This window comes from Nerophis lumbriciformis, linkage group LG21, assembly GCF_033978685.3.
Source record: "Nerophis lumbriciformis linkage group LG21, RoL_Nlum_v2.1, whole genome shotgun sequence".
NCBI lineage: Eukaryota > Metazoa > Chordata > Actinopteri > Syngnathiformes > Syngnathidae > Nerophis > Nerophis lumbriciformis.
Window position 1 is genome coordinate 25,240,001 of NC_084568.2, and position 25,672 is coordinate 25,265,672.

The 25,672-nt window shown below is 38.8% G+C and overlaps 1 protein-coding gene across 2 annotated transcripts in view; it reads left to right on the forward strand.

The window, feature by feature from the left end:
- efna3b (ephrin-A3b) overlaps window positions 1-25,672 on the forward strand; it is a 346,280-nt gene that overhangs the window by 307,449 nt on the left and 13,159 nt on the right. For both annotated transcript variants that reach the window (XM_061982582.1, XM_061982581.1), the window contains exon 5: window positions 2,990-3,067. In XM_061982582.1, the coding sequence (XP_061838566.1) occupies window positions 2,990-3,067 (78 nt within the window). The remainder of the gene's footprint in view (window positions 1-2,989; window positions 3,068-25,672) is intronic.

Genomic DNA, 25,672 nt, shown 5'->3' on the forward strand with positions numbered 1-25,672 from the left:
CATGTTTTTCATTTTCATACTTTTCAGTTGGCCAACATTTCTAAAAATCCCTTTTTTGTATTAGCCTTACACAATATTCTAATTTTGTGACACACGGAATTTTGGATTTTCATTTGTTGCCACTTCAAATCATCAAAATTAAATGAAATAAACATTTGAATGCATCAGTCTGTGTGCAATGAATAAATATAATGTACAAGTTACACCTTTTGAATGCAATTACTGAAATAAATCAAGTTTTTCAAAATATTCTAATTTACTGGCTTTTACCTGTGTATATATATATATATATATATATATATATATATATATATATATATATATATATATATATATATATATATATATATATATACATATATATGTATATATATATATATATATATATATATATATATATATATATATATATACATATATATGTATATATATATATATATATATATATATATATATATATATATATATATATATATATATATATATATATATATATATATATACACACATGTATATGTATTTCTTCTGGTGGTTAACAGTCTATCAAAATTAAATAGGTGCATTGTGTTGGTTGTTGCGGTAGAATTAAATTTAAAACGGCCATGCTTTTATTTTGAAGCCTGAACAGGAAGTCACAGTGTGCAATGTTTTAATACTGTGTAACTAGAGAGTAGTTATGTCCTCTGTTAAGCAATAACGATGAACTTGCAACTCAAAATTAACTGACCCATTTTTCACTTTTTTGGTCCTCATGTCCCTCATGTCGACAAAAGCAGTCGACCGATTGTGTCAACGTCAAATTAGGCTGGCACATTTTAGTAATAAGCAAAACACGGTGGACCAGGACTTAGTTGGTCAACATAGATGGATTGTCGATATCAACGAGAGTGACTTAAACATGTTTTCCAATATTACATACCGTATTTTCCGGACTATAAGGTGCACTTAAAAACCTTTTTTTTTCTTCTCAAAACTTGACAGTGCGCCTTATAACCCAGTGCGTCTAATGTAAGGAATAAGTTTGGTTGAGCTTACCCACCTCGAAGCTATTTTATTTAGTACATGGTGTAATGATAAGTGTGACCAGTAGATGGCAGTCAAACATAAGAGATAAGTGTAGGCTGCACTATGATGGGTCCCAAGTAAACAACACCAACATTTTAAATGTTCCATTGAAAATATAGAACATTACACACGGCGCTAAAAAATGTATCAAAATGTTTTAGTACGACTTTGGTAAGCTATGAAGCCGCACCGCTTGATGCGGTAAACATAGGAGTATTGTTATGGTGTGTTTAGAAGGTAAGACATATTATCTGGCGTTTTGTTTCGCAATATTATGCAAAAGCAACTTTTTCTTACCTTCTGGTACCTGCTGATCTGTATTTTGGGATCTGCGTAAATACGTAAAAACTGCGCGCTTCCACCTTTGTAGTCCGTGCCAACACCGCAGTCGATAAGCTTCTTCTTTTCCTCTATCTTCTTGTTATGGGACATTCATCCTCCGCTGTTGCCATTTCTAATATAAAGTAGTGTAAAGTTCTTACTTATATCTGTCGGTAAACTCGCCATTAAAGCGCTAAAACATACCGGTGTAGTGAGTTTACATTATTCACCGAAGGAACTTTAGTTATCAGAGTTCCGGTCGGACGTTTTTTCACGGGACACATTTGTTTCCGGATGAGGAGATGCTGCTCCGTTATTGATTGAAGTAAAGTCTGAATGTCATTAAAACAGTTAGCTCCATCTTTTGACACTTCTTCCACGCCCGTCTTTGCACGCTACACCGCTACAACAAAGATGGCGGGGAGAAGACGCTGCCGAAGGTGAGCCACGTAAATAAGACCGCCCACAAAACGGCGCATCCTGAAGGGACTGTCAGAAAGCGGCTTGAAGATGATCTGTAAAACATAATCTATGCAACATTTTGACCAAAGAACCACCATTACATGTTATGTAGACCACAAGGAAGTGTTTTACATTTAGAATTTGTTTTAAATAATATGATTGGCAACACTAAAATTGGCCCGAGTGTGTGAATGTGAGTGTGAATGTTGTCTGTCTATCTGTGTTGGCCCTGCGATGAGGTGGCGACTTGTCCAGGGTGCACCCCGCCTTCCGCCCGATTGTAGCTGAGATATGCTCCAGCACCCCCCGCGACCCCGAAGGGAATAAGCGGTAGAAAATGGATGGATGGATGACTCCTTTAATGCGCCCTATAATCTGGTGCGCCTTAAATAGACTTAGACTTAGACTTCCTTTTATTGTCATTCAAATTTGAACTTTGCAGTACAGATAAGAACAACATTTCGTTGCATTAGCTCATGGTAGTGCAGGATAAAAGAGCAATAAGGTGCAGATATAAATAAATAGATTACTGTACAGATAAATATATTGCACTTTTGCATATGCATCCACGTTTATGGATGTATGTTATATTGTCTTTATATTCCAGCGAGTTAATTCATATATGAAAAAAGATCCAAAATAGACCATTATAGCCTTATAATCCTGTGCGCCCTATGGTCCGGAAAATACAGTAATACATATAGTAAAGTACAAATACACATACATATACAATATATACCCTTCTTCTCTTTCCTGCCATCTTCCCACAACTCCTCAGTGTCTGTTCAGCATTTCTGTCTTTGAAAGTCCAGCCTCATCTTCTATACAGTATATATATATATATATATATATATATATATATATATATATATATATATGTATCACCTATATGCATGTATGTTTCATACACTTTGATCCCTAGTCCACTGCTCTTCATCCCTCTCCATCCATCCAACCTGCTCTTCTTTTGCTGCCGTGACTTGTCAGGCTGACCGCTCCCAGCCATTTTCTTCGACCTCTCCGTCTTTGCTCCGCTGCTCTCCCGCACGCGTCTGTCTAGCTCTGGAGTTAGGAGACATTAGAAACCCCTTTGGTCACAACCGATAGTTTAACACCCTCCATGTTTCCTCCCTCTCATTAGCCTCCGATGTGGATGATGAGGCAGAACCAACAGAGGCAGACTACACGTTTACACCAGGCCTAAACATTGACGACAACGGTGAGTCATGTCTTCTTTTACACACCTGAGCCTTGGTAAGTGTGGAAATTACCTCTGTAGACAGAAACGCATTAATACAGCTGCCACGTCAGTTGTCAGTGTTGGTTTTAATTTGTATGTGTTTTTAAAGCACTATTTTACGTCAAACACCCGCACTTGGTACCCCTGGGACCCAAGCAGGTCCATATAAAAAATGCTCTTAAAATCATATAAATTCACATTTTTTTCCACAATTAAAGTATCATTTTAATTTTGGATTTTGAGGCATTATTTCTTTTGAGAAGCACTATTTGTATCCCATAATCAAAGATCCCTAATAATTATTAGTTGAGAAAACGTAGTATAAAAATCAGGTTAGAGCAGTGGTTCTTAACCTTGTTGGAGGTACCGAACCCCACCAGTTTCATATTCACCGAACCCTTCTTTAGTGAAAAATAAAATGTTGGATTTTTTTCAAATTCAAGACAAGTTACAGTATTTTTCAGAGTATAAGTTGCACCGGAGTATAACTCGCACCTGCCAAAAATGCATAATAAAGAAGGAGAAAAACATATATAAGTCGCACTGGAGTATAAGTCGCACCTGCCAAAAATGCATAATAAAGAAGGAGAAAAACATATATAAGTCGCACTGGAGTATAAGTCGCATTTTTTGGGGGAAAGTTATTTGATAAAACCCAACACCAAGAATAGACATTTGAAAGGCAATTTAAAATAAATAAAGAATAGTGAACAACAGGCTGAATAAGTGTACGTTATTGGAGGCATAAATAACCAACTGAGAACGTGCCTGGTATGTTAACGTAACATATTATAGTAAGAGTCATTCAAATAACTATAACATATAGAACATGCTATACGTTTACCAAACAATCTGTCACTCCTAATCGCTAAATCCCATTAAATCGTATACGTCTAGTCTCTTACGTGAATGAGCTAAATAATATTATTTGATATTTTACGCTAATGTGTTAATAATTTCACACATAAGTCGCTCCTGAGTATAAGTCGCACCCCCGGCCAAACTATGAAAAAAACTGCGACTTATAGTCCGAAAAATACGGTATATGTTTTTTTTACTGGTGCACAAAATTAAACATGCATGATGAGCATCACCTTGTCAAAGAACAAAACCATCACAGTGCATGAACTCGCAACAAATTACACACCTGCAAATCAGATGGAAATTAGAGGGAACATTGTTTGGGGGTATCCATAATACGCCGATAGGGAGAAGTTTTTATTCTCACGATGAGTCGGGTGTGTCTTGACCTCCGCGGCAGAGGCTCACCGAACCCCTAGGGTTCGATCGAACCCAGGTTAAGAACCACTGGGTTAGAGTGTCCGCCCTGAGATCGGTAGGTTGTGAGTTCAAACCCCGGCCGAGTCATACCAAAGACTATGAAAATGGGACCCATTACCTCCCTGCTTGGCACTCAGCATCAAGGGTTGGAATTGGGGGTTGAATCATAGCGAACCTTGCCAACCTTGAAACCTCCTAATTCAGGAGGGGAGGAGGAGTATATTTATGGCTACAAAATCTAAAAAAGCATTAGAGATGTCCGATAATATCGGCCTGCCGATATTATCGTCCGATAAATGCGTTAAAATGTAATATCGGAAATTATCTGTATCGTTTTTTTTATTATCGGTATCGTTGTTTTTTTTATTTTTTATTTTTTTTATTAAATCAACATAAAAAACACAAGATACACATACAATTAGTGCACCAACCCAAAAAACCTCCCTCCCCCATTGACACTCATTCACACAAAATAGTTGTTTCTTTCTGTTGTTAATATTCTGGTTCCTACATTATATATCAATATATATCAATACAGTCTGCAAGGGATACAGTCCGTAAGCACACATGATTGTGTGTGCTGCTGGTCCACTAATAGTACTAACCTTTAGCAGTTAATTTGACTCATTTTCATTAATTCCTAGTTTCATGTAACTGTTTTATATTGTTTTACTTTCTTTTTTATTCAAGAAAATGTTTTTAATTTATTTATCTTATTTTATGTTATTAATTTTTTTTTTTAAAGTACCTTATCTTCACCATACCTGGTTGTCCAAATTAGACATAATTATGTGTTAATTCCACGACTGTAAAAATCGGTTGATATCGGTATCGGTAATTAAAGAGTTGGACAATATCGGAATATCGGATATCGGCAAAAAGCCATTATCGGACATCCCTAATGAATATCATATCAACATTGTTATTGTATCAGAAGTGAACAAGTTGTATCGTTAAACCCCAAAATAAAACTCATTACATGTTAAGTTGTTTTTTTTCCGCACTTTCAAAGCTTAAATCTTTTAATTTGATTCATCCCCAGTCAGCATGAATTTTTTTGCACTCCTAACATATATGAAATGTTGTTACATTAAATTGTTGTGACATTGGCCCAGCTAGTGGTTGTATAATAGTATCATGATAAAAATTTCCAATGTGTCAACATGAGGTTGCAATTTTAAAGCTTAATCCAAACCATGAACTATGTCTATTTAGACTTAGACTTAGACTTCCTTTTTATTGTCATTCAAATTTGAACTTTACAGCACAGATAAGAACGAAATTTCGTTACATAAGCTCATGGTAGTGCAGGATAAAAAAGCAATAAGGTGCATATATAAATAAATAAATATATATAAATAATATATAAATATATATATAAAATAAATAAATATATATAAACAAATAAATAGATTACTGTACAGATAAATACATATATATAAATAAATAAATAGATTACTGTACAGATAAATATATATATATATATATATATATATATATATATATTTAATGCCATTACTCTTAACAAAGGCAAGTTATTTACTATTAAAATAAAAAATACATGTTGTTTCTCTCTGACTCTTTAACCTAAATAGTGATACATCATTTAATATGAGACATGGCAACACCTTCATATTGATGGAAAAACGTTGTCATCAATCAACCAGAGCATGAGCAGCTGTTTGGTGGCAGAGGGAGAAAGGGGAAGGTGAGCCAACAGTGCCATCAAGTGGCCAAATGAGGCAAAGACTTGGCTTTGAAAGCCAAACACAGGAATTACTTTTTCCTCTATGAGCATATATGTCATACTAAGCTTTATTTGTAATAATAATAATAATAATAACTGCCTGAAGCCTCTACAAAAGTATTATTATACTTTTTTTTTTACATAATTTGTATTTGTTGTTTGATACATTTTTTAATGATAGATTTCATATTTGCATTATAAGTTACACACATTAGACACTTTTTTATATACACACACACACACACACAAACTATTCACATATTTCCCTACTTTGATTTTGGGTTTTTGGATGATTTTAGATCCAATGTTAAATGTCAAAATGAAAAAAAAGTAACTATTACTGTCACATTTATGAGGTTGTACTTAAAAAATGAGTCTAACCAAGGTATGACCAGTGGCGGGCCATGCATTTCCCACCGAGGCCTTCAGTGATATCCGACTTCAATGATTACCTCTATGTCACCACATGACCATTGCTGGAGAAATACTGTACAGAAACACATTTACGCACTACATTGAAACACCTCAACAGTATACAAAACGGGTTATTTTCTGGTGCATTTAAATATAAATTAAAACGCATCAGTAATTACAACATATCTTATCTGTCAAAATTGAAATTGCAAAAAAACATATTAAAAGTGAAAAAACGAAATATTTTAACTCCCTATTTGACGCCGTACGAGCCTCTCGTCGGCTGATTCGAGTGGAAAGGGCGAGCCTTTAATCGGCAGAGCAGATGAGCTAGCCTGGGGTTCGCCGACTTCGTTTCATAAGATGTAGTTTCTCTTTAAATATCCTTCTTGAAAATGGCCCTGCAAATATATAGTGGCGTTTGATGGGTTAATAATGGTCCTTAGTTGAGGATGTCAAGAAAAGTTATCTGCCCAATCATTGCCATAGTTAACAATCCTGTTAATTTTGAACATACTTGTGAATGAAGGCCATACTTACTCAATAGCCATACATGTCACACTAAGGGTGGCCGTATGAACAACGCCAACACTGTCATAAACATGTGCCATATAGTGAAACCTTACTAAACAACAATGACAAACACATTTTTGAGAGAATATATCCACAACATAAACACAACAGAACAAATTCCCAGAATTTCCTGCATCACCAACTCTTCCGGTATGCTACAATATATCTGCCACCTAATCAAAGTTTTTGTTCTGCCGCGCAGCACTTCCTGCTTACTGCTGAATTGAAACTTGTGAATGGATACTCGCTTTGGAATGACAAGTGAGTATCCAATCACAGTCTCGTTAACATCAGGCTACTTAGATAGGCTACTGACAACAACTTGTGATCTGATTGGCTATCGCAACTGCCTTATCACTGTATGTACCCGTTCGCTTACAGCGCACGGACGCCCGCATTGTTGATTCTGAAGGCCTCTGGCAGATTTTGTACAGCATGGCAACATAAGCAACATACCGTATTTTTCGGACTATAAGTCGCAGTTTTGTTCAGTTTGGCCGGGGTGCGACTTATACTCAGGAGCGACTTATGTGTGAAATGATTAACACATTACCGTAAAATATGAAATAATATTATTTAGCTCATTCACGTAAGAGACTAGACGTATAAGATTTCATGGGATTTAGCGATTAGGAGTGACAGATTGTTTGGTAAACGTATAGCATGTTCTATATGTTATAGTTATTTGAATGACTCTTACCATAATATGTTACGTTAACATACCAGGCACGTTCTCAGTTGGTTATTTATGCGTCATATAACGTACACTTATTCAGCCTGTTGTTCACTATTCTTTATGTATTTTAAATGGCCTTTCAAATGTCTATTCTTGGTGTTGGGTTTTATCAAATACATTTCCCCCAAAAATGCGACTTATACTCCAGTGCGACTTATATATGTTTTTTTCCTTCTTTGTTATGCGTTTTCGGCCGGTGCGACTTATACTCTGGAGCGACATGTACTCCGAAAAATACGGTAAGCTAAAACTAAAAACAACAGCACTGGAAGGAGCATAATATGACATGAAGAGAATATGAATACTTTTTAGATATTTAGGGAAAGTAAATTAAAAAATAATTTCATCTTTAATTATGATCATGATTTCTGGTTATGTAAGGACAGCAGAGAAGGCCTTGCTGGCCCTGACGGCACACCACTGGGTATAATAGAACGTTATTAAGGTGGGATTTAAAGGTAAACACAAAAGTAGGTCAAAAATTATGCATCCTACTTTGTACCCCAAAGGGTTAACAAATAGCAGTGTTTTTACACTGGTAATTGCCTTTAACCCTTGTGTAATGTTCATATTGTTGTTACTCAGCCAGCGTTTGTGGGTCTGATGGACCCGTTGCATTTTGTGGCTTTTAATGCCTCACAATCAAACACTTTTTTGTTAAAATACTGAACAGATGTTTATTTGGATAAGGTAAACATCTGGCTGAGTAACAACAATACGAACGTTGCACGTAAAATTTCTCTGCCAGTTTCTGCATCCCACAGAACCTGCGGTTCCCACAAATGTTGCAACATTGTTTGTCAACACTGTCTGCTCTCATTTTCTCACACATTTGACCCTCTGATGTTCTGTGTACCTACACTCTGTCCTCCTCCTGTCTAGGCCTGCTGTGTGTGTGTGTGCGTGTGTGCGTGCGTGCGTGTGTGCGTGCGTGCGTGTGTGTGGTACACAGAACATCAATTTCCACACTTCTATTAGCCCCGGGTCCAGTAAATGGAATACAATGATTTGGAAATCCTTTTCAACCCATATTCAATTGAATGCACTACAAAGACAAGATATTTGATGTTCAAACTCATAAACTTTTTTTTTTTTTTTTTTGCAAATAATAATTAACTTAGAATTTCATGGCTTCAACACGCGCCAAAGTATTTGGGAAAGGGCATGTTCACCACTGCGTTACATGGCCTTTCCTTTTAACAACACTCAGTAAACGTTTGGGAACTGAGGTGACACATTTTTTAAGCTTCTCAGGTGGAATTCTTTCCCATTCTTGCTTGATGTACAGCTTAAGTTGTTCAACAGTCCGAGGGTCTCCGTTGTGGTATTTTAGGCTTCATAATGCGCCACACATTTTCAATGGGAGACAGGTCTGGACAACAGTTTTCAAAAACAATTTGAAATGTAGACTCGTCTGACCACAGAACACTTTTCCACTTTGTATCAGTCCATCTTAGATGAGCTCAGGCCCAGCGAAGCCGACGGCGTTTCTGGGTGTTGTTGATAAACGGTTTTCGCCTTGCATAGGAGAGTTTTAACTTGCACTTACAGATGTAGCGACCAACTGTAGTTACTGACAGTGGGTTTCTGAAGTGTTCCTGAGCCCATGTGGTGATATCCTTTACACACTGATGTCACTTGTTGATGCAGTACAGCCTGAGGGATCGAAGGTCACGGGCTTAGCTGCTTACGTGCAGTGATTTCACCAGATTCTCTGAACCCTTTGATGATATTACAGACCGTAGATGGTGAAATAACGCATTTGTTGACAAAGTGGTGACCCTCGCCCCATCCTTGTTTGTGAATGACTGAGCATTTCATGGAATCTACTTTCATACCAAATCATGGCACCCACCTGTTCCCAATTTGCCTGTTCACCTGTGGGATGTTCCAACTAAGTGTTTGATGAGCATTCCTCAACTTTATCAGTATTTATTGCCACCTTTCCAAACTTCTTTGTCACGTGTTGCTGGCATCAAATCCTGAATTTAATAATTATTTGCAAAAAAAAAAATGTTTATCAGTTTGAACATCAAATATGTTGTCTTTGGAGCATATTCAACTGAATATGGGTTGAAAATTATTTGCAAATCATTGTATTCCGTTTATATTTACATCTAACACAATTTCCCAACTCATATGGAAACGGGGTTTGTACAACAAACACCGGTAACATTTACATTGTTAATCCTACACATCGTTTCACACCAAACACACATTCAATAAACCCGTTTAACCGATCCTGGTTTTGGTGTTGCCTCCTTCCTCCGCCGTACGTAACAGTACCGCAACAAAAAATGAATTTATGGGAAAGACTGACTTTTAAATATTAGTTACACAACTATAACAGGATAAAAAGATGGACGCGAGGATCCAGACGTTGTATATTTCCCCTCGGCTGCCTTGCAATGATGCTGTTGGCTGAAAGGGATGTAAAAAAATATATATATATCATATATGACCTGCAGCCATTTGCCAGAGCAGTGATGAGTTTTCTTATGACAGATATGAGAACAGACTGATTTACGGTGCTATTGCGCAAACGTGTGCACAGTGGACCACGCACGCATGCACACAAATATTAACAACACCACATTTTACCGTGGAAGAGTGAACATTTAACAGGATGAGGCTTGACGTCCCCTCGTCTGGTTGCGCAACGAGCTGCAAGTCCCTGCCGTGTTGTTGTTGTTGTTGCTGCCGCTGTTGCTATAAACCAACCTACCGCATGATGTGCGGAGACATTTAATTGTCACTTATCAATTTTCTACCAGGCCGCTCCCTTCGAATCAGTGCCAACATCCAGGCAAGTGCTGAGCGACTTGAATCAGCGCGATGATATCACCACACGTGTCATCAGACTAAGTAGTCGCCATTATGGTGCAGGAAACGCACAATGACCCTTTTCATCGACTCACAAGTCAATACACAATCATGCAACACTATTTCTTTTTTCATAAGTTGAAGGCAAAAAAACTACAAATACAGACCTTTTTTATCATTTTTTTTTGTATTTACTCTACTTAAATATTACAGTAATCTATCAGCCGATAATATCGGCAGGCCGATTTTATCGGCCGATAAATGTGTTAAATTGTAATATCGGAAATGATCGGTATCGTTTTTTTTATTGTCAGTATCGTGTTTTTTGTGTTTTTTTATTAAATCAACATAAAAAACACAAGATACATTAAAATTAGTGCACCAACCCAAAAAAAACTTCTTCCCCCATTTACACTCATTCACACTCATTCACACAAAAGAGTTGTTTCTTTCTGTTATTAATATTCTGGTTCCTACATTATATATCAATATATATCAATACAGTCAGCAGGGATACAGTCCGTAAGCACACATGATTGTGCGTGCTGCTGATCCACAAATAGTACTAACCTTTAACAGTTAATTTGACTAATTTTCATTAATTACTAGTTTCAATCTAACTGTTGTTATATTGTTTTACTTTCTTTTTTATTCAAGAAAATGTTTTTAATGTATTTATTTTATTTGATTTTTTGATTTTTTTTTTAAAGTACCTTATCTTCACCGGTTGTCCAAATTAGGCATAATAATGTGTTAATTCCACAATTGCATATATCGGTTGATATCGGTATCGGTTGATATCGGTATCAGTTGATATCGGTATCAGTAATTAAAGAGTTGGACAATATCGGAATATCGGATATCGGCAAAAAGCCATTATCGGACATCCCTTATATATATATATATATATATATATATATATATATATATATATATATATATATATATATATATATATACTGTATATATATATCCATCCATCCATCCATCTTCTTCCGCTTATCCGAGGTCGGGTCGCGGGGGCACCAGCCTAAGCAGGGAAGCCCAGACTTCCCTCTCCCCAGCCACTTCGTCCAGCTCTTCCCGGGGGATCCCGAGGCGTTCCCAGGCCAGCCGGGAGACATAGTCTTCCCAACGTGTCCTGGGTCTTCCCCGTGGCCTCCTACCGGTCGGACGTGCCCTAAACACCTCCCGCGGGAGGCGATCGGGTGGCATCCTGACCAGATGCCCGAACCACCTCATCTGGCTCCTCTCGATGTGGAGGAGCAGCGGCTTTACTTTCAGCTCCCCGCGGATGACAGTACTTCTCACCCTATCTCTAAGAGAGAGCCCTGCCACCCGGCGGAGGAAACTCATTTCGGCCGCTTGTACCCGTGATCTTGTCCTTTCGGTCATAACCCAAAGCTCATGACCATAGGTGAGGATGGGAACGTAGATGGACCGGTAAATTGAGAGCTTTGCCTTCCGGCTCAGCTCCTTCTTCACCACAACGGATGGATACAGCGTCCGCATTACTGAAGACGCCGCACCGATCCGCCTGTCGATCTCACGATCCACTCTTCCCTCACTCGTGAACAAGACTCCGAGGTACTTGAACTCCTCCACTTGGGGCAGGGTCTCCTCCCCAACCCGGAGATGGCACTCCACCCTTTTCCGGGCGAGAACCATGGACTCGGACTTGGAGGTGCTGATCCTCATCCCAGTCGCTTCACACTCGGCTGCGAACCGATCCAGCGAGAGCTGAAGATCCTGGCCAGATGACGCCATCAGGACCACATCATCTGCAAAAAGCAGAGACCTAATCCTGCAGCCACCAAACCAGATGCCCTCAACGCCTTGACTGCGCCTAGAAATTCTGTCCATAAAAGTTATGAACAGAATCGGTGACAAAGGGCAGCCTTGGCGGAGTCCAACCCTCACTGGAAACGTGTCCGACTTACTGCCGGTAATGCGGACCAAGCTCTGACACTGATCATACAGGGAGCGGACCGCCAAAATCAGACAGTCCGATACCCCATACTCTCTGAGCACTCCCCACAGGACTTCCCGAGGGACACGGTCGAATGCCTTCTCCAAGTCCACAAAGCACATGTAGACTGGTTGGGCAAACTCCCATGCACCCTCAAGGACCCTGCTGAGAGTATAGAGCTGGTCCACAGTTCCACGACCAGGACGAAAACCACACTGTTCCTCCTGAATCCGAGGTTCGACTATCCGGCGTAGCCTCCTCTCCAGTACACCTGAATAGACCTTACCAGGAAGGCTGAGGAGTGTGATCCCACGGTAGTTAGAACACACCCTTCGGTTCCACTTCTTAAAGAGAGGAACCACCACCCCGGTCTGCCAATCCAGAGGTACCGTGCCCGATGTCCATGCGATGCTGCAGAGTCTTGTCAACCAAGACAGCCCCACAGCATCCAGAGCCTTAAGGAACTCCGGGCGGATCTCATCCACCCCCGGGGCCTTGCCACCGAGGAGCTTTTTAACTACCTCAGCAACCTCAGCCCCAGAAATAGAAGAGCCCACCACAGATTCCCCAGGCACTGCTTCCTCATAGGAAGACGTGTTGGTGGGATTGAGGAGGTCTTCGAAGTATTCTCTCCACCGATCCACAACATCCGCAGTCGAGGTCAGCAGAACACCATCCTCACCATACACGGTGTTGATAGTGCACTGCTTCCCCTTCCTGAGGCGGCGGATGGTGGTCCAGAATCGCTTCGAAGCCGTCCGGAAGTCGTTTTCCATGGCTTCCCCGAACTCCTCCCATGTCCGAGTTTTTGCCTCCGCAACCGCTGAAGCCGCACACCGCTTGGCCTGTCGGTACCTGTCCGCTGCCTCAGGAGTCCTATGAGCCAAAAGAACCCGATAGGACTCCTTCTTCAGCTTGACGGCATCCCTCACCGCCGGTGTCCACCAACGGGTTCTAGGATTACCGCCACGACAGGCACCAACTACCGCAAGGTATATACAGTATATATATATATATATATATATATATATATATATATATATATATATATATATATATATATATATGTGTGTGTGTATATGTGTATATATATATATATATATATATATATATATATATATGTGTGTGTGTGTATATGTGTATATTTATATGTATGTATGTATGTAAATGTATATATATGTATGTATGTATATATATGTATATGTATTAATGTATATATATATATATATATATATATATATATATGTGTATATGTATATGTATATATATATATATATATATATATATATATATATATATATATATATATATATATATATATATATATATATATATGCGAAAATCATCACATGGCATCTCGTTAGCCCTGCGAACATGCCATCAGTGATTGTGTGAGCTTTAAAAAGTTCAGTTTGAATACTGTACGCATTAAGTTTGGTAAACCACCATTTGGCGGGCCAAATTTGGCCCTCAGACCACACTTTGGACACTCTTGTATTAGATTGTCTTTTTATCTAAAAAAAAAGAGACAAGCTTTCTTGGACACTTTTGTAGACTCTAGCAGTAAAAGCACAAATTGCTCTTCTCAACAAGCAGCGGGTCTCATAGTGATGCTCAAGGAAGTCTGTTTCTGTAACAATAAATGAAAACATAGTGCAGTCTGTGAAACACAATGAAAACAAAGAAGCGTGTCTTTGTTCCCTCCATGGCTCTCATTCCATTTGACTGCCAATTAAACTCGTCGCGAGGTACTTTTAATGACTGTTATTCACTTTACATGACGACACGTTCAACCAATTACTCAGTCTGCACGTTGTCGCTGTTTGCATTTCTTCTGCTCAACTCTGCATTATTTACAATAGGGGTGGGCAATACTGTAAATCATACAGGCCAGTATTGCTGACACCACTACTTTCAACTATTTTAAAATCATTAAATGGTTTTGTCTTTAACTTGTTGATCATGATTATAATTAGAATAAAAAACAGCACAAAGATTGTGGGAAAACAAAAAAAATCAACAAACTTATTTGTGAACAATTTAACCAACAATAATATAAGACAATGTAACAATATCGACAAAAAAGCATACAGATTTTTTTGGAAGAAAAAAAATTCTATAAAATAACTAAAAAACTATAATACAAAAATATGTTAATAAAAACACTTTTTGTAAATAAAATACATGGTGAATAAATAACTAAATAAATAAATAAAATAATATCACTACTAGTAATATTCAATTAATTTCAATTAAAAAAAGTTCAGTACGGCAAGGCAATTTTATTTAAAAAGAAAAATTCTTACACAAAGCAATTCAAAGTGCTTTACAGAAAATTAAAAGAATGAAAAAAATTGGGGTTGGGGGAGTATTTTTTTGTTTTTGTTTTTTTTTGTCATAAAAAAATATAATCATGTGTGCTTACGGACTGTATCCCTGCAGACTGTATTGATATATAATATAGGAACCAGAAATATTAATAACAGAAAGAAACGAAACCTGCGGATGAGTGTGAATGAGTATAAATGGGGGAGGGAGTTTTTTTGGGTTGGTGCACTAATTGTAAGTGTATCTGGTGTTTTTAATAAAAAAAATAAAATACATTCCTTTTTTTTTTTTTTTTTTTTTAATTTAAAAAAAAAAATTCTTGTGCGGCCCGGTACCAATCGACCAACGGACCGGTACCGGGCCGCGGCCCGGTGGTTGGGGACCACTGCCTTAAATGGCTGCTAGCATCTTCCAATTTTCTGATATCAGCAAATGTCCTATTATTCATGTTCCGAAAAGTTAGATGTCTACAACGTTCTCGACTGAAAGAATCGCCAGGCACACGACCCTCCGCTTCTCCCAAGAATCCATCGTGTGTCTAGCAACAAACATTTTGTCAGAGCAGGCAGGTTCCCCTGAACCCAAACTTCTCTTTAAGAAGATCTTGTTCATTTCGTTTAAAGGCCATTAGATTAATTCCAGTGAGCAGTGCAAGAAGAGGCTCCAAGAAAGTTAAGACAAGATAAGACAAAGAAAAAAAAAAGCATGAGAGATAAGGGAGAGGGAAAGGAAGCTTGCGCCTTTGTTGAGAGCCAGGAAGAAAAGAGCATATATGAATATAATATAACAATATACAAACATAACAATGCCAACATATGACAATATTAACAACATCACAAAAACAAATAATATTTGTGAAAATAAACATGGGAGAGAATAGAAATATATCGATCTGACCACGCTAGTGATAATCTAATGTGATCGATATCTGGATCAATCCACCCACTCTGTGATACAAACGCTTTCCTATTGGATTTCACCTCCAGCTCACGTGAGGTGCCGCGAGCGCCTCATCGGCCCGTCATGTGGTGTTGGGTTTCAGAATCTGACGAGCAGGTCGGGGCCATTAGACGAGAAATCAGAAGCTTTTTCTTTAATGGACTTTATTATTGCAGCAATTACCGCTAACGACGTGTTGGAACGACCTTCTGCCAGGAACGTCAGAACGGGTGTCAGGGTTGAGAAGTTTGCGACGTTTTTAGCACAGTCAGGTGGTCTTTGCGGTGCAAAAGTGGACTACACATGGGACGTTTGCAAGCTGTTCTAATTCCAGCACAGTTGTTTTCACAAAGAAAGTACAATAATTGTTTTTTGTTTTTTTTCCCAAACTGGCCAAATTTCCAGACCGGTTTTTATTTAAAACATTTTTTTATGAAAAATGCATGGTTTTTATCATTTTTATTTTGGTTTGGAACATCAAGCAGTATAAAAGGTCCTATATCATATACTTATCTAAAAAGTAAAAAAAAATCCTAAATCAATTTACATTTCTTGACCTGAATATTAACCAAGTATTAGTGATATTGTTATTATAAGAGCTAACGCAGACAAACCTTTTTAGCGGCGCATTGATTACAGAGAGCTAACTCGCTTATTGACATACTGAGTTGCTGCATCGCCTCTGAGTTGGTGAAAGTTAATTCTAGATTATAAATCAGGCCTCTCACCTGGACAGTAGAAGGATGTGACGATTAATTCTTCATCTAAACGGGAACATATGAACATCTCATCAGTAGGTTATTAGAAAGCAGACATTAAACAGTAAGTGATTGTTTTATTATGTTCGTAGTGTATATATCTTGTTTAGCACTTAGCAACACTGCTACATGATGCTTAGCGTTTCACAAAATCTGGATATGTTCAGCACGTAGCTTCTAAAACTTGTAGCTCATCCTCTGTATATTCAGGCTCAAAAATCTATGTTTCTGGATCATCATTTTGGAATCTTTATTGTCTCTTATGAAATCTTCCATGATTAATAGTAGATGTTGTAGAAGAAAATAGCGAATGCTGTGATGGGTCTGTGAAATTAATGAGAAAAATATGTTAATATTACATGTTATTATAAATGTGCCTGTGACTACATTACATTTATACTTACAGTGTGTACTGTTTATTAAACACTGATGGAGGTTTGGGGGCGTGTTTTAGACCGCTGTATAGCCGGAAAAGAGTGAAACCCATTACCTGCATTGTTAGCTGACTCTTGCTAGCATTTATTTACAAATTGGAATGCATAAAAAAAACATGTGAATAGTGAATGTAAGGCAAAAATCCCCCCAACAAAGGGACAGTTCCCCTTTAAGTATACACATACTGTACACCAGGGCCGGCTCGTTGCATAGGCCGTATAGGCAAATGCTAAGGGCGCCGTCCATAAGGGGGCGCCACGCCAGTGCCACAAATGTTGGAGAAAAAAAAAAAAAAAAAAAAGTTGGTACTATTATTTCTAAATACAAAAAATAATCCCACGTTAATTAAAATGCAAAGTAAAGCCTATTTAATAGAAATATTATTTGTTACAACATTACGCCCCCCCCCCCTCCCTTCCTGTAGCATGACTCTTTTTGGACGTCACCACATCAAAAAATCAACACAAGATGCCAAAACTGTCAGGTGCCCAGGGTAGAAAAAATAGAAAAGAAGAGGAGGAGAAACGAGAAAAGACAGAAGTAGCAGGTAGGTAACGTTAGCCTACATGAAATTATTTGTCTGTTACAGAATGTGATAGTAACCTGGCTTTTTAGCATTAAGCTAATGTTACATGATTCGGCAATTGCTAATCAATAAATAGCTAGTTCTGTTTTAACGTCGGGTTAATATTGTGGAGGGGGCTAAATTGTTATGGAAAATAATAATGTAACGTTAGGTAATTACAGTACTCCCACCTTACATTCCTCAGGGACATTTCTTTCTTTTTTTAGTTTATTTCGAACATGAACCCACTTACATCATAATACATCACACAATTTCATATCATTTCATTTTACATCATGCCCGAAAAGGAGTAGGAAGAAGCTAAGCTTATTGAATCACACCCCTTTCCCACTTCAAAGCGTTTACAAATATATAGAATCATTTACTGACCTTTGTATATAATAAAATAACATCTATGAATTAGTATACAACAGTTTTGTAATATGTAATTAATTAATTAATTCAGTCATTATTAACATACTGAGATGAAGAATATCTTATTTTCAATAAGGTTGAAAGTATTTCTCATAATTCTTCTTTTTTGTACTCTGTAAGCACTATTATTTTGAACAACCTCTTAAACTGGATCATATCAATACAATTTTTAACTTCTTTACTTAATCCATTCCATAATTTAATTCCACACACTGATATGCTAAAAGTTCTAAGTGTTGTACGTGCATATAAATGTTTGTATTAGATCTTTTAAGCAGGTGTTTTTTGTTTACATTGTTATTGCCTTCTGGTTAGCTAATGTTTGCCCTGCAGGTAATAGTCACTTTTCCACCCCTTTATATATTAGGTATAGTTGTAAGTAAAAAAAAAAGGTCAAAGACAAAGCTATTTGGGTTCTTGTGAGCATTTACACTTCACTGCCGATGTGGGGAGGGGCGCCACCTAAAATCTTGCCTAGGGCGCCAGATTGGTTAGGGCCGGGCCTGCTGTACACTATAACTGCTCGTGTCTAACATAATAGATGCCATATATCGCATACAACAACGTAACATTAATGAGTGGGACAGGAGCTGCATGCTAACATTACACTCACATTTTTAGAGGAACATCATTAGCCTATTTGCTAAAGAAAAACAAAGTAATCGACCAACCTACAGCTTCCACATCTGTAAATGACTGACAAACAGTTGGAAGAACTTTATTATTAAATGTGTAGAGAAGCCTCTTTGTGTTTTCCAAAGCTGTACTCAATGAAATGATGGACGTATCAATGAGGCGAGCTTATCTAACTGGGGATGGGTCAGAGAAAGGAGGATTTTTCCTTCAAAAGCAAGCATCTAAGTGCCTTTTCTCTCGAAAGTACAATATTTTGTGCTCATAAACAGACTCTAGGGACATATATCGAAGTTGTCCCTCGTTTATCGCGGCCAATTGGCAAACAAATTTTCCGCAAAGTAGGATTTATATCAATAAATGCGATATGGTCGTCACCCGGCCACTACAACAGGGCCACGCCGTGGAAATACTTCATCACATCCTGGGTAGTTCCTTGAAGTTTGAACAAAGCTTCCATGAGATGAAACCTCGATCGTAAATTGCTCTGCCAAAAGTTGGGCAATTTGACATTCGCCGTATAAAGTGTTGTTAGCATTAAGGGTGCCATGTTGTCATTCCACATCGCTAACGCCAAAGGCTCACCAGTGTCATGATATCGAAGACAAAGACAACATTAGGGATGGGTACTGTTCACATTTGAACCGATACGATACTCAACAATACCAATTTTTAATACTTTTGTGTGTGTTGATAAATATTAAATGTTTTTGATATACAATCTCAGCTTTTATTGCAACATTTAGAAATAAGCTGATTTTGATAACTGCTTTCCCGTCCTTATAACTTCAGTGTTTCCCACAGGGCAGGCATCTATTTGTGGTGGTCACTGGTCACAGTTGAAATCTTGAAATGAAGGGCCTTTAATGGCCAAAACATTAACCTGGACAACATTTTAACAGCTGGTTGGCTCAGATTTTATTATTTTCATTGCATTCACATGCTGCAGTGGACAGTGGACATTTTAGCTTGAGTATTAATGCAGTATCTGAAGCACCGTCTCCACGTGTGTTTATTGACAACAGGGTGATAACCTGGACACGTTAGCTCGTCGGTATGAAAACAGATGATTGTTATTACGTCCGTCTGCCCCGGACCCCGTCAGTGAAACGCTCGGTGAAATCGTGGATTAACGTTAAATATATGACGAGCCGCGAGCGATGCAGCTATAACCTATCTACCATAACCTATATTACCCTCGTATTCTGATTCCGTCCGCCGTCTTCGTCTTCGTCTTCGTCTTCGTCTTCGTCTTCGTCTTTGTCTTCGTCTTTGTCTTCTTCGTCTTCTTCCGTCTTATCTTCTTCGTCTTCGTCTTCTTCTTCTTCTTCTGGCCCACCAGGTGAATTAAGTGCTATTGGCGGAGTTACAATGCATAGTAGGCTACCGCCACCTACTGCACCGGAGTTGTAACTACAAGGTACATTCACAGACAGAGTCCCATTGCTTTTATGAGCGGTCGAGCGAGTCAAAAGCCGAAAAATCCATTTGTGGCGGACGTAATTCTTTCGTGGCGGGCCGCCACAAATAAATGAATGTGTGGGAAACACTGAACTTGTTTCATTATCACATCTCATTTGCAAGTATGACACCAAGTTGCAATTACAGTTGCAAGTCCAAGACGTTAGATGCCAGTAGTGTATAGTTCAGGGGTCGGGAACCTTTTTGGCTTAGAGAGCCATGAAAGCAAAATATTTTAAAATGTATTTTCGTGAGAGCCATATAATATTTGTTTTAAGACTGAATACAACTAAATGCGTGCATTTTTAAGTAAGACCAACATTTTTAGAGTATAATAAGTCTCTCATTATTGTTAATAACATTGTTATTCTGAAGCTAACCAATAATAAATAAAATACTTCTTACCATTAATGTGACTTCTTGAACAGGTGCGGTAGAAAACGGATGGATGGATTAAAGGGGAACATTATCACAATTTCAGAAGGGTTAAAACCATTAAAAATCAGTTTCCAGTGGCTTATTTTATTTTTCAAAGTTTTTTTCAAAATTTTACCCATCACGCAATATCCCTAAAAAATGCTTCATAGTGCCTGATTTTAACCATCGTTATATACACCTGTCCATTTTCCTGTGACGTCACATAGTGATGCCAACTCAAACAAACATGGCGCATAGAACAGCAAGCTATAGCGACATTAGCTCGGATTCAGTCTCGGATTTCAGCGGCTTAAGCGATTCAACAGATTACGCATGTATTGAAACGGATGGTTGTAGTGTGGAGGCAGGTAGCGAAAACGAAATTGAAGAAGAAACTGAAGCTATTGAGCCATATCGGTTTGAACCGTATGCAAGCGAAACCGACGAAAACGACACGACAGCCAGCGACACGGGAGAAAGCGAGGACGAATTCGGCGATCACCTTCTAACCAACGATTGGTATGTGTTTGTTTGGCATTAAAGGAAACGAACAACTATGAACTTGGTTTACAGTATATGAAATACATTTGGCAACAACATGCACTTTGAGAGTGCAGACAGCCCAATTTTAATCAATTAATATATTCTGTAGACCAGTGACGTGCAGTCACTAGAGGCAGGTGAGGCGGGGCCTCACCTGCCATCATGGAAAGAAAAAAAATGTAAAAAGAAAATAAAAATACAATTGTTATATGTATCCAGTGATTATACTATAAAGTTATTTTCCATTTAACTTCACCAGTTTTAGATTATTTTTATTCAAAATCGCTGAATTTTCACATTTGCCGTTCAAATACTGAGAAGAGACGGTGCGGTGAACAGCAGCCAGTTGAGGCACGTCACTCAGTGCCTCAACATGGATTCCGGACTCGGCTAACTGCTGGCCTGCTGTGCAGTGAGACCGTATTGCTATATGAATTATATTATACATTTCCATAGTTTAGTTAGCTGAGGTATATAATGTACAGTGTATTTAGTCAACAACTGTATGTGTGTAACGTATTTCTTGTGCTGAGCGATCATAAAACGGCTGCAAAAGACGCACTGGCTGAGGCTCCAGTAATCCCGCCTCCTGCACCCCCGCCGTAGAATTGTTATATCAACTAAAGCCCACACTTAAACTTTCCACGTGCAAGATTGAATCTATTTAAAAAAGTTATTTCATAAGAATCCAAAAAGTGCAAAAATAATAATGTTCGTGTTGGAGGAGTTGTGAATGACTGCAGGGCCACAACATTAGGTACACCTGCAGACTGCAGGTGTATCTAATTCACAACTCCTCCAACACGAACATTATTGTTTTTGCACTTTTTGGTTTCTTATTAAATAACTTTTGTAACCTATTTTCATGGGCTTTCCTCTTTGTGATGTTAAGTTCCTGTTATGCGCTGTTACACAGTATATGCCTTGAGCTCTTATTTTGAAGGCGCTAAGAGCGGAAGTGATGACACGGAGTGGAGCGGAGGTTTTTGAAATAAGGTAAATAAAGTGGTCCTCGTGTAAACTGGAGCCTCCGTGTTTGTTATTTTGTAGTTTCATACAGTATAGGCGACATTTATAAACCCTCGGTTACACTTTTTTAAATAGATTCAATCTTGCACGTGGAAAGTTTAAGTGAGGGCTTTAGTTGTGGCGCATGGACTTAATTTCTAAGTAAAGGTAAGACCATAATAAGGTTTTTTTAATTAAATGTGCTTTTTTGTGTGCTACAGTTTGTATGTGTAAAGTTAAAGTTTAGTTAAAGTACCAATGATTGTCACACATACACACTATGTGTGGTGAAATGTGTCCTCTGCATTTGACCCATCCTCTTCACCCCCTGGGAGGTGAGGGGAGCAGTGGGCAGCAGCGGCGCCGTGCCCGGGAATCATTTTTGGTGATTTAACCCCCAATTCCAACCCTTGATGCTGAGTGCCAAGCAGGGAAGAATGCTGGTATGAGCTTTTAAACATAACCCGTTAACTGCTGCCAATCAAATGGTGAATAAGATACTCTTTAGGGTTCATATGTTTGTAAATCTGACTGTGATGAAGTCAGTGCCTTACCAGCCATGAACCTCACCGCACGTCACTGCTGTAGACATACCCTCATCCGCGCTCTTTTCCTGAAAGCTGATCTGTCCAGTTTTGGAGTTGATGTCAGCAAGCCAGGGAAGCTAGGGTCGATATTCTTCTCTTGATCATCTTCGGTGGCATAAGGGACGGTGTGAGCCAAGACATCCAGGGGGTTTAGCTCGCTCGCCTGCGGGAACAAACTGCCGCCATAGCTTGCCGTGCTACCGAGGTCCTTTGTCCCTGAATTGCTCACACAATCCGGCAGATTTAATGGGGGTCTGGCGGCAGATTTCTTTGACTTTATCGTTGAAATGCATCTGCTTTGAGTGTCGCAGAATATCCACACATTCTTGCCATCTCTGTCGTAGCATAGCTTTCGTCGGTAAAGTGTGCGGAACACACGTCCAATTTCTTGCCACTTTCGCATCTTTGGGCCACTGGTGCAACTTGAATTCGTCCCTGTTCGTGTTGTTACACCCTCCGACAACACACCGACGAGGCACGATGTCTCCAAGGTACGGAAAACAGTCGAAAAAATGGAAAATAACAGAGCTGATTTGACTCGGTGTTTGAGAAAATGGCGGATTGCTTCCCGATGTGACGTCACAACGTGACGTCATCGCTCCGAGAGCGAATATTAGAAAGGCGTTTAATTCGCCAAAATTCACCCATTTAGAGTTCGGAAATCGGTTAAAAAAATATATGGTCTTTTTTCTGCAACATCAAGGTATATATTGACGCTTACATAGGTCTGGTGATAATGTTCCCTTTTAAAATGCATGAGAATGTTTTATATTTTGGATGTTATTTTTAACACTGTGATTACCAGCGGAATTATTCAGTACTTATCCTGTTAAGTAATGTCAGCTAAGATGCAGTCATCAAAAGACCCACATCTGGCTTTAGAGCCATAAGTTTCCAACCCTGGTATAGTTTATGGTGTGTTGGTCAGTTTAGTCTTTGCTTTGTGTTAAGCCCTAAAAAGTGTTAACACTGTAAGTATTGTACTTATTACGCACTGTTTGATTGTAACGTGCATCTTAGTTGGAGTTTTCATCAACAAATTTGGTAATGTTGAAATCGCCATGTAAAATCGCTAATGCAAATCAGTAGCATATCAATAGCAAAGCCAAAATGTATTAGCACCAATCTAGCGCATTTTAGAGCGGGAACCAAGCGTGACTGGCGGCATTCGGTCAGTGCCAAAAAAGTACCGGATTTGGTACCCATCCCTGATCAACAGAGTTCATCTTCACTTAGCATTGCTGCACAGCTGCAGAGAGCTGCGAGCATTAAGTGGCGTGACAGTACTGGTACGTTCTGTCACGGTTGGGTCATAGAAAACAAGAAGCAAGAATCATCGAACGTAACTGTTGCGTGAAGCAAACAAGACAGCCAGAGTGAGTGTGGTGAAAAGCAGGAATAAATAGCTCTCTGATTAGTGCCCGGGAGCAGGTGAGCGTCCCGACCACACTAATCAGAGGCAGGTGAAAATAATCAGCACCCATGGCAACCAAGAAAACACAAACCCAGGGCTGCTGAAACAGAGTTAAGGGGGAGTCTTTAACTAAACAAAACATGATCCGGGCAACGGATCATGACACGTTCCTCTTAAGCTATCAAATCATTTACCTGATGTGACTAGACCGAATCCGAGATCTTCGGTCTGGAAATTCGCTGATTGTCAGGAACAATCGTTAGAACACGTTCCTGTCTCGTGTCATATTACTGCTTCTTTAAAACCATCATATTTATATTTATATGTGTGGTTTTGGAAACTGATTAGTCATTATTAGACATTTAATATGGCGGGAAGAGTTCAGTGTTCCCATGTTGAGTAACAAGGTTAAATTTAGCCTCTGCTTTTCTTCTATTTTCATTCAAGGTGTTTTTTGGTGAAGTCCTCCCGTGCAATGTGTCGTACTAAATCGCTAGAAACGCCCCAGGACACCCTTTTCTCGGAACTGGATATCTCCTCACAGGAGATTAGTGCAGTCACAGCAGCGTTTAATCTAATGCTGCCCTCGAGTACCACATTACGCAACATTTCACAGGTGCAAGTATTAGAGAAAAATAAATAATTATAACAATAAATGTTATGATAACTCCAGCAAGCTAATATTCCATCTGAAGAACAAATCGAATGCTATCCAATACAGTTTTACAAATGGCACATTCTTCCTTTTTGATATTGATATCACACTTGTATTAGGTACAGAGGTGTACCTAATGAAGTGGTCAATGTGTTTTAGTTACAACTAAGCCCAAAATGACTCAAATCTGACCAACTTCTGAATGAATTTTAGCTGAAAAAATAAGAAAAAGGCAGGTAAGAGTTTTTCATGTCTAAAAACATATTTTGACCCTGAATGGAATTATTCTATTTATTATAGCAGGGGCGTTTATTTACCTTGAAATAAATTACAAGCTGGCAAAAATTGGAGAGAGGATGTCCAATTTACAGTAGGTAAGGTTGGATTTTGACCTCATTCCCGTGAGAATCCTGCACGCAACTGAAGCATTAAGGAGTGGAACTGTCCAGGGCTAGCCGCAATGTGCTCAAACAACCACTAGGTGGCATCTGTGAGCAGATACAACTGTATCATCCCGTTCTCTTTTGGACTTATTGGGTCGGTCGTGCATTCTTTCACGCTTGAGGAAGTCAGGAATAAGGCAAAAAATAACTTAGACCTACTGTAGTTTTTTTTAAAGACGTTTAGAAAGATTTTCTTTGAGATTTTTTTCTTCATCATCCTCTATCGGTGACACCTCAACCTGAAGGCTAAACCAACTCACCCCGGCAGAGTCATACCAAAGACTATACAAATAGGACCCATTACCTCCCTGCTTGGCACTCAGCATCAAGGGTTGGAATTGGGGGTTAAATCACCGAAATGATTCCCGAGCGCGGCCACCGCTGCTGCTCACTGCTCCCCTCACCTCCCAGGGGGTGAAC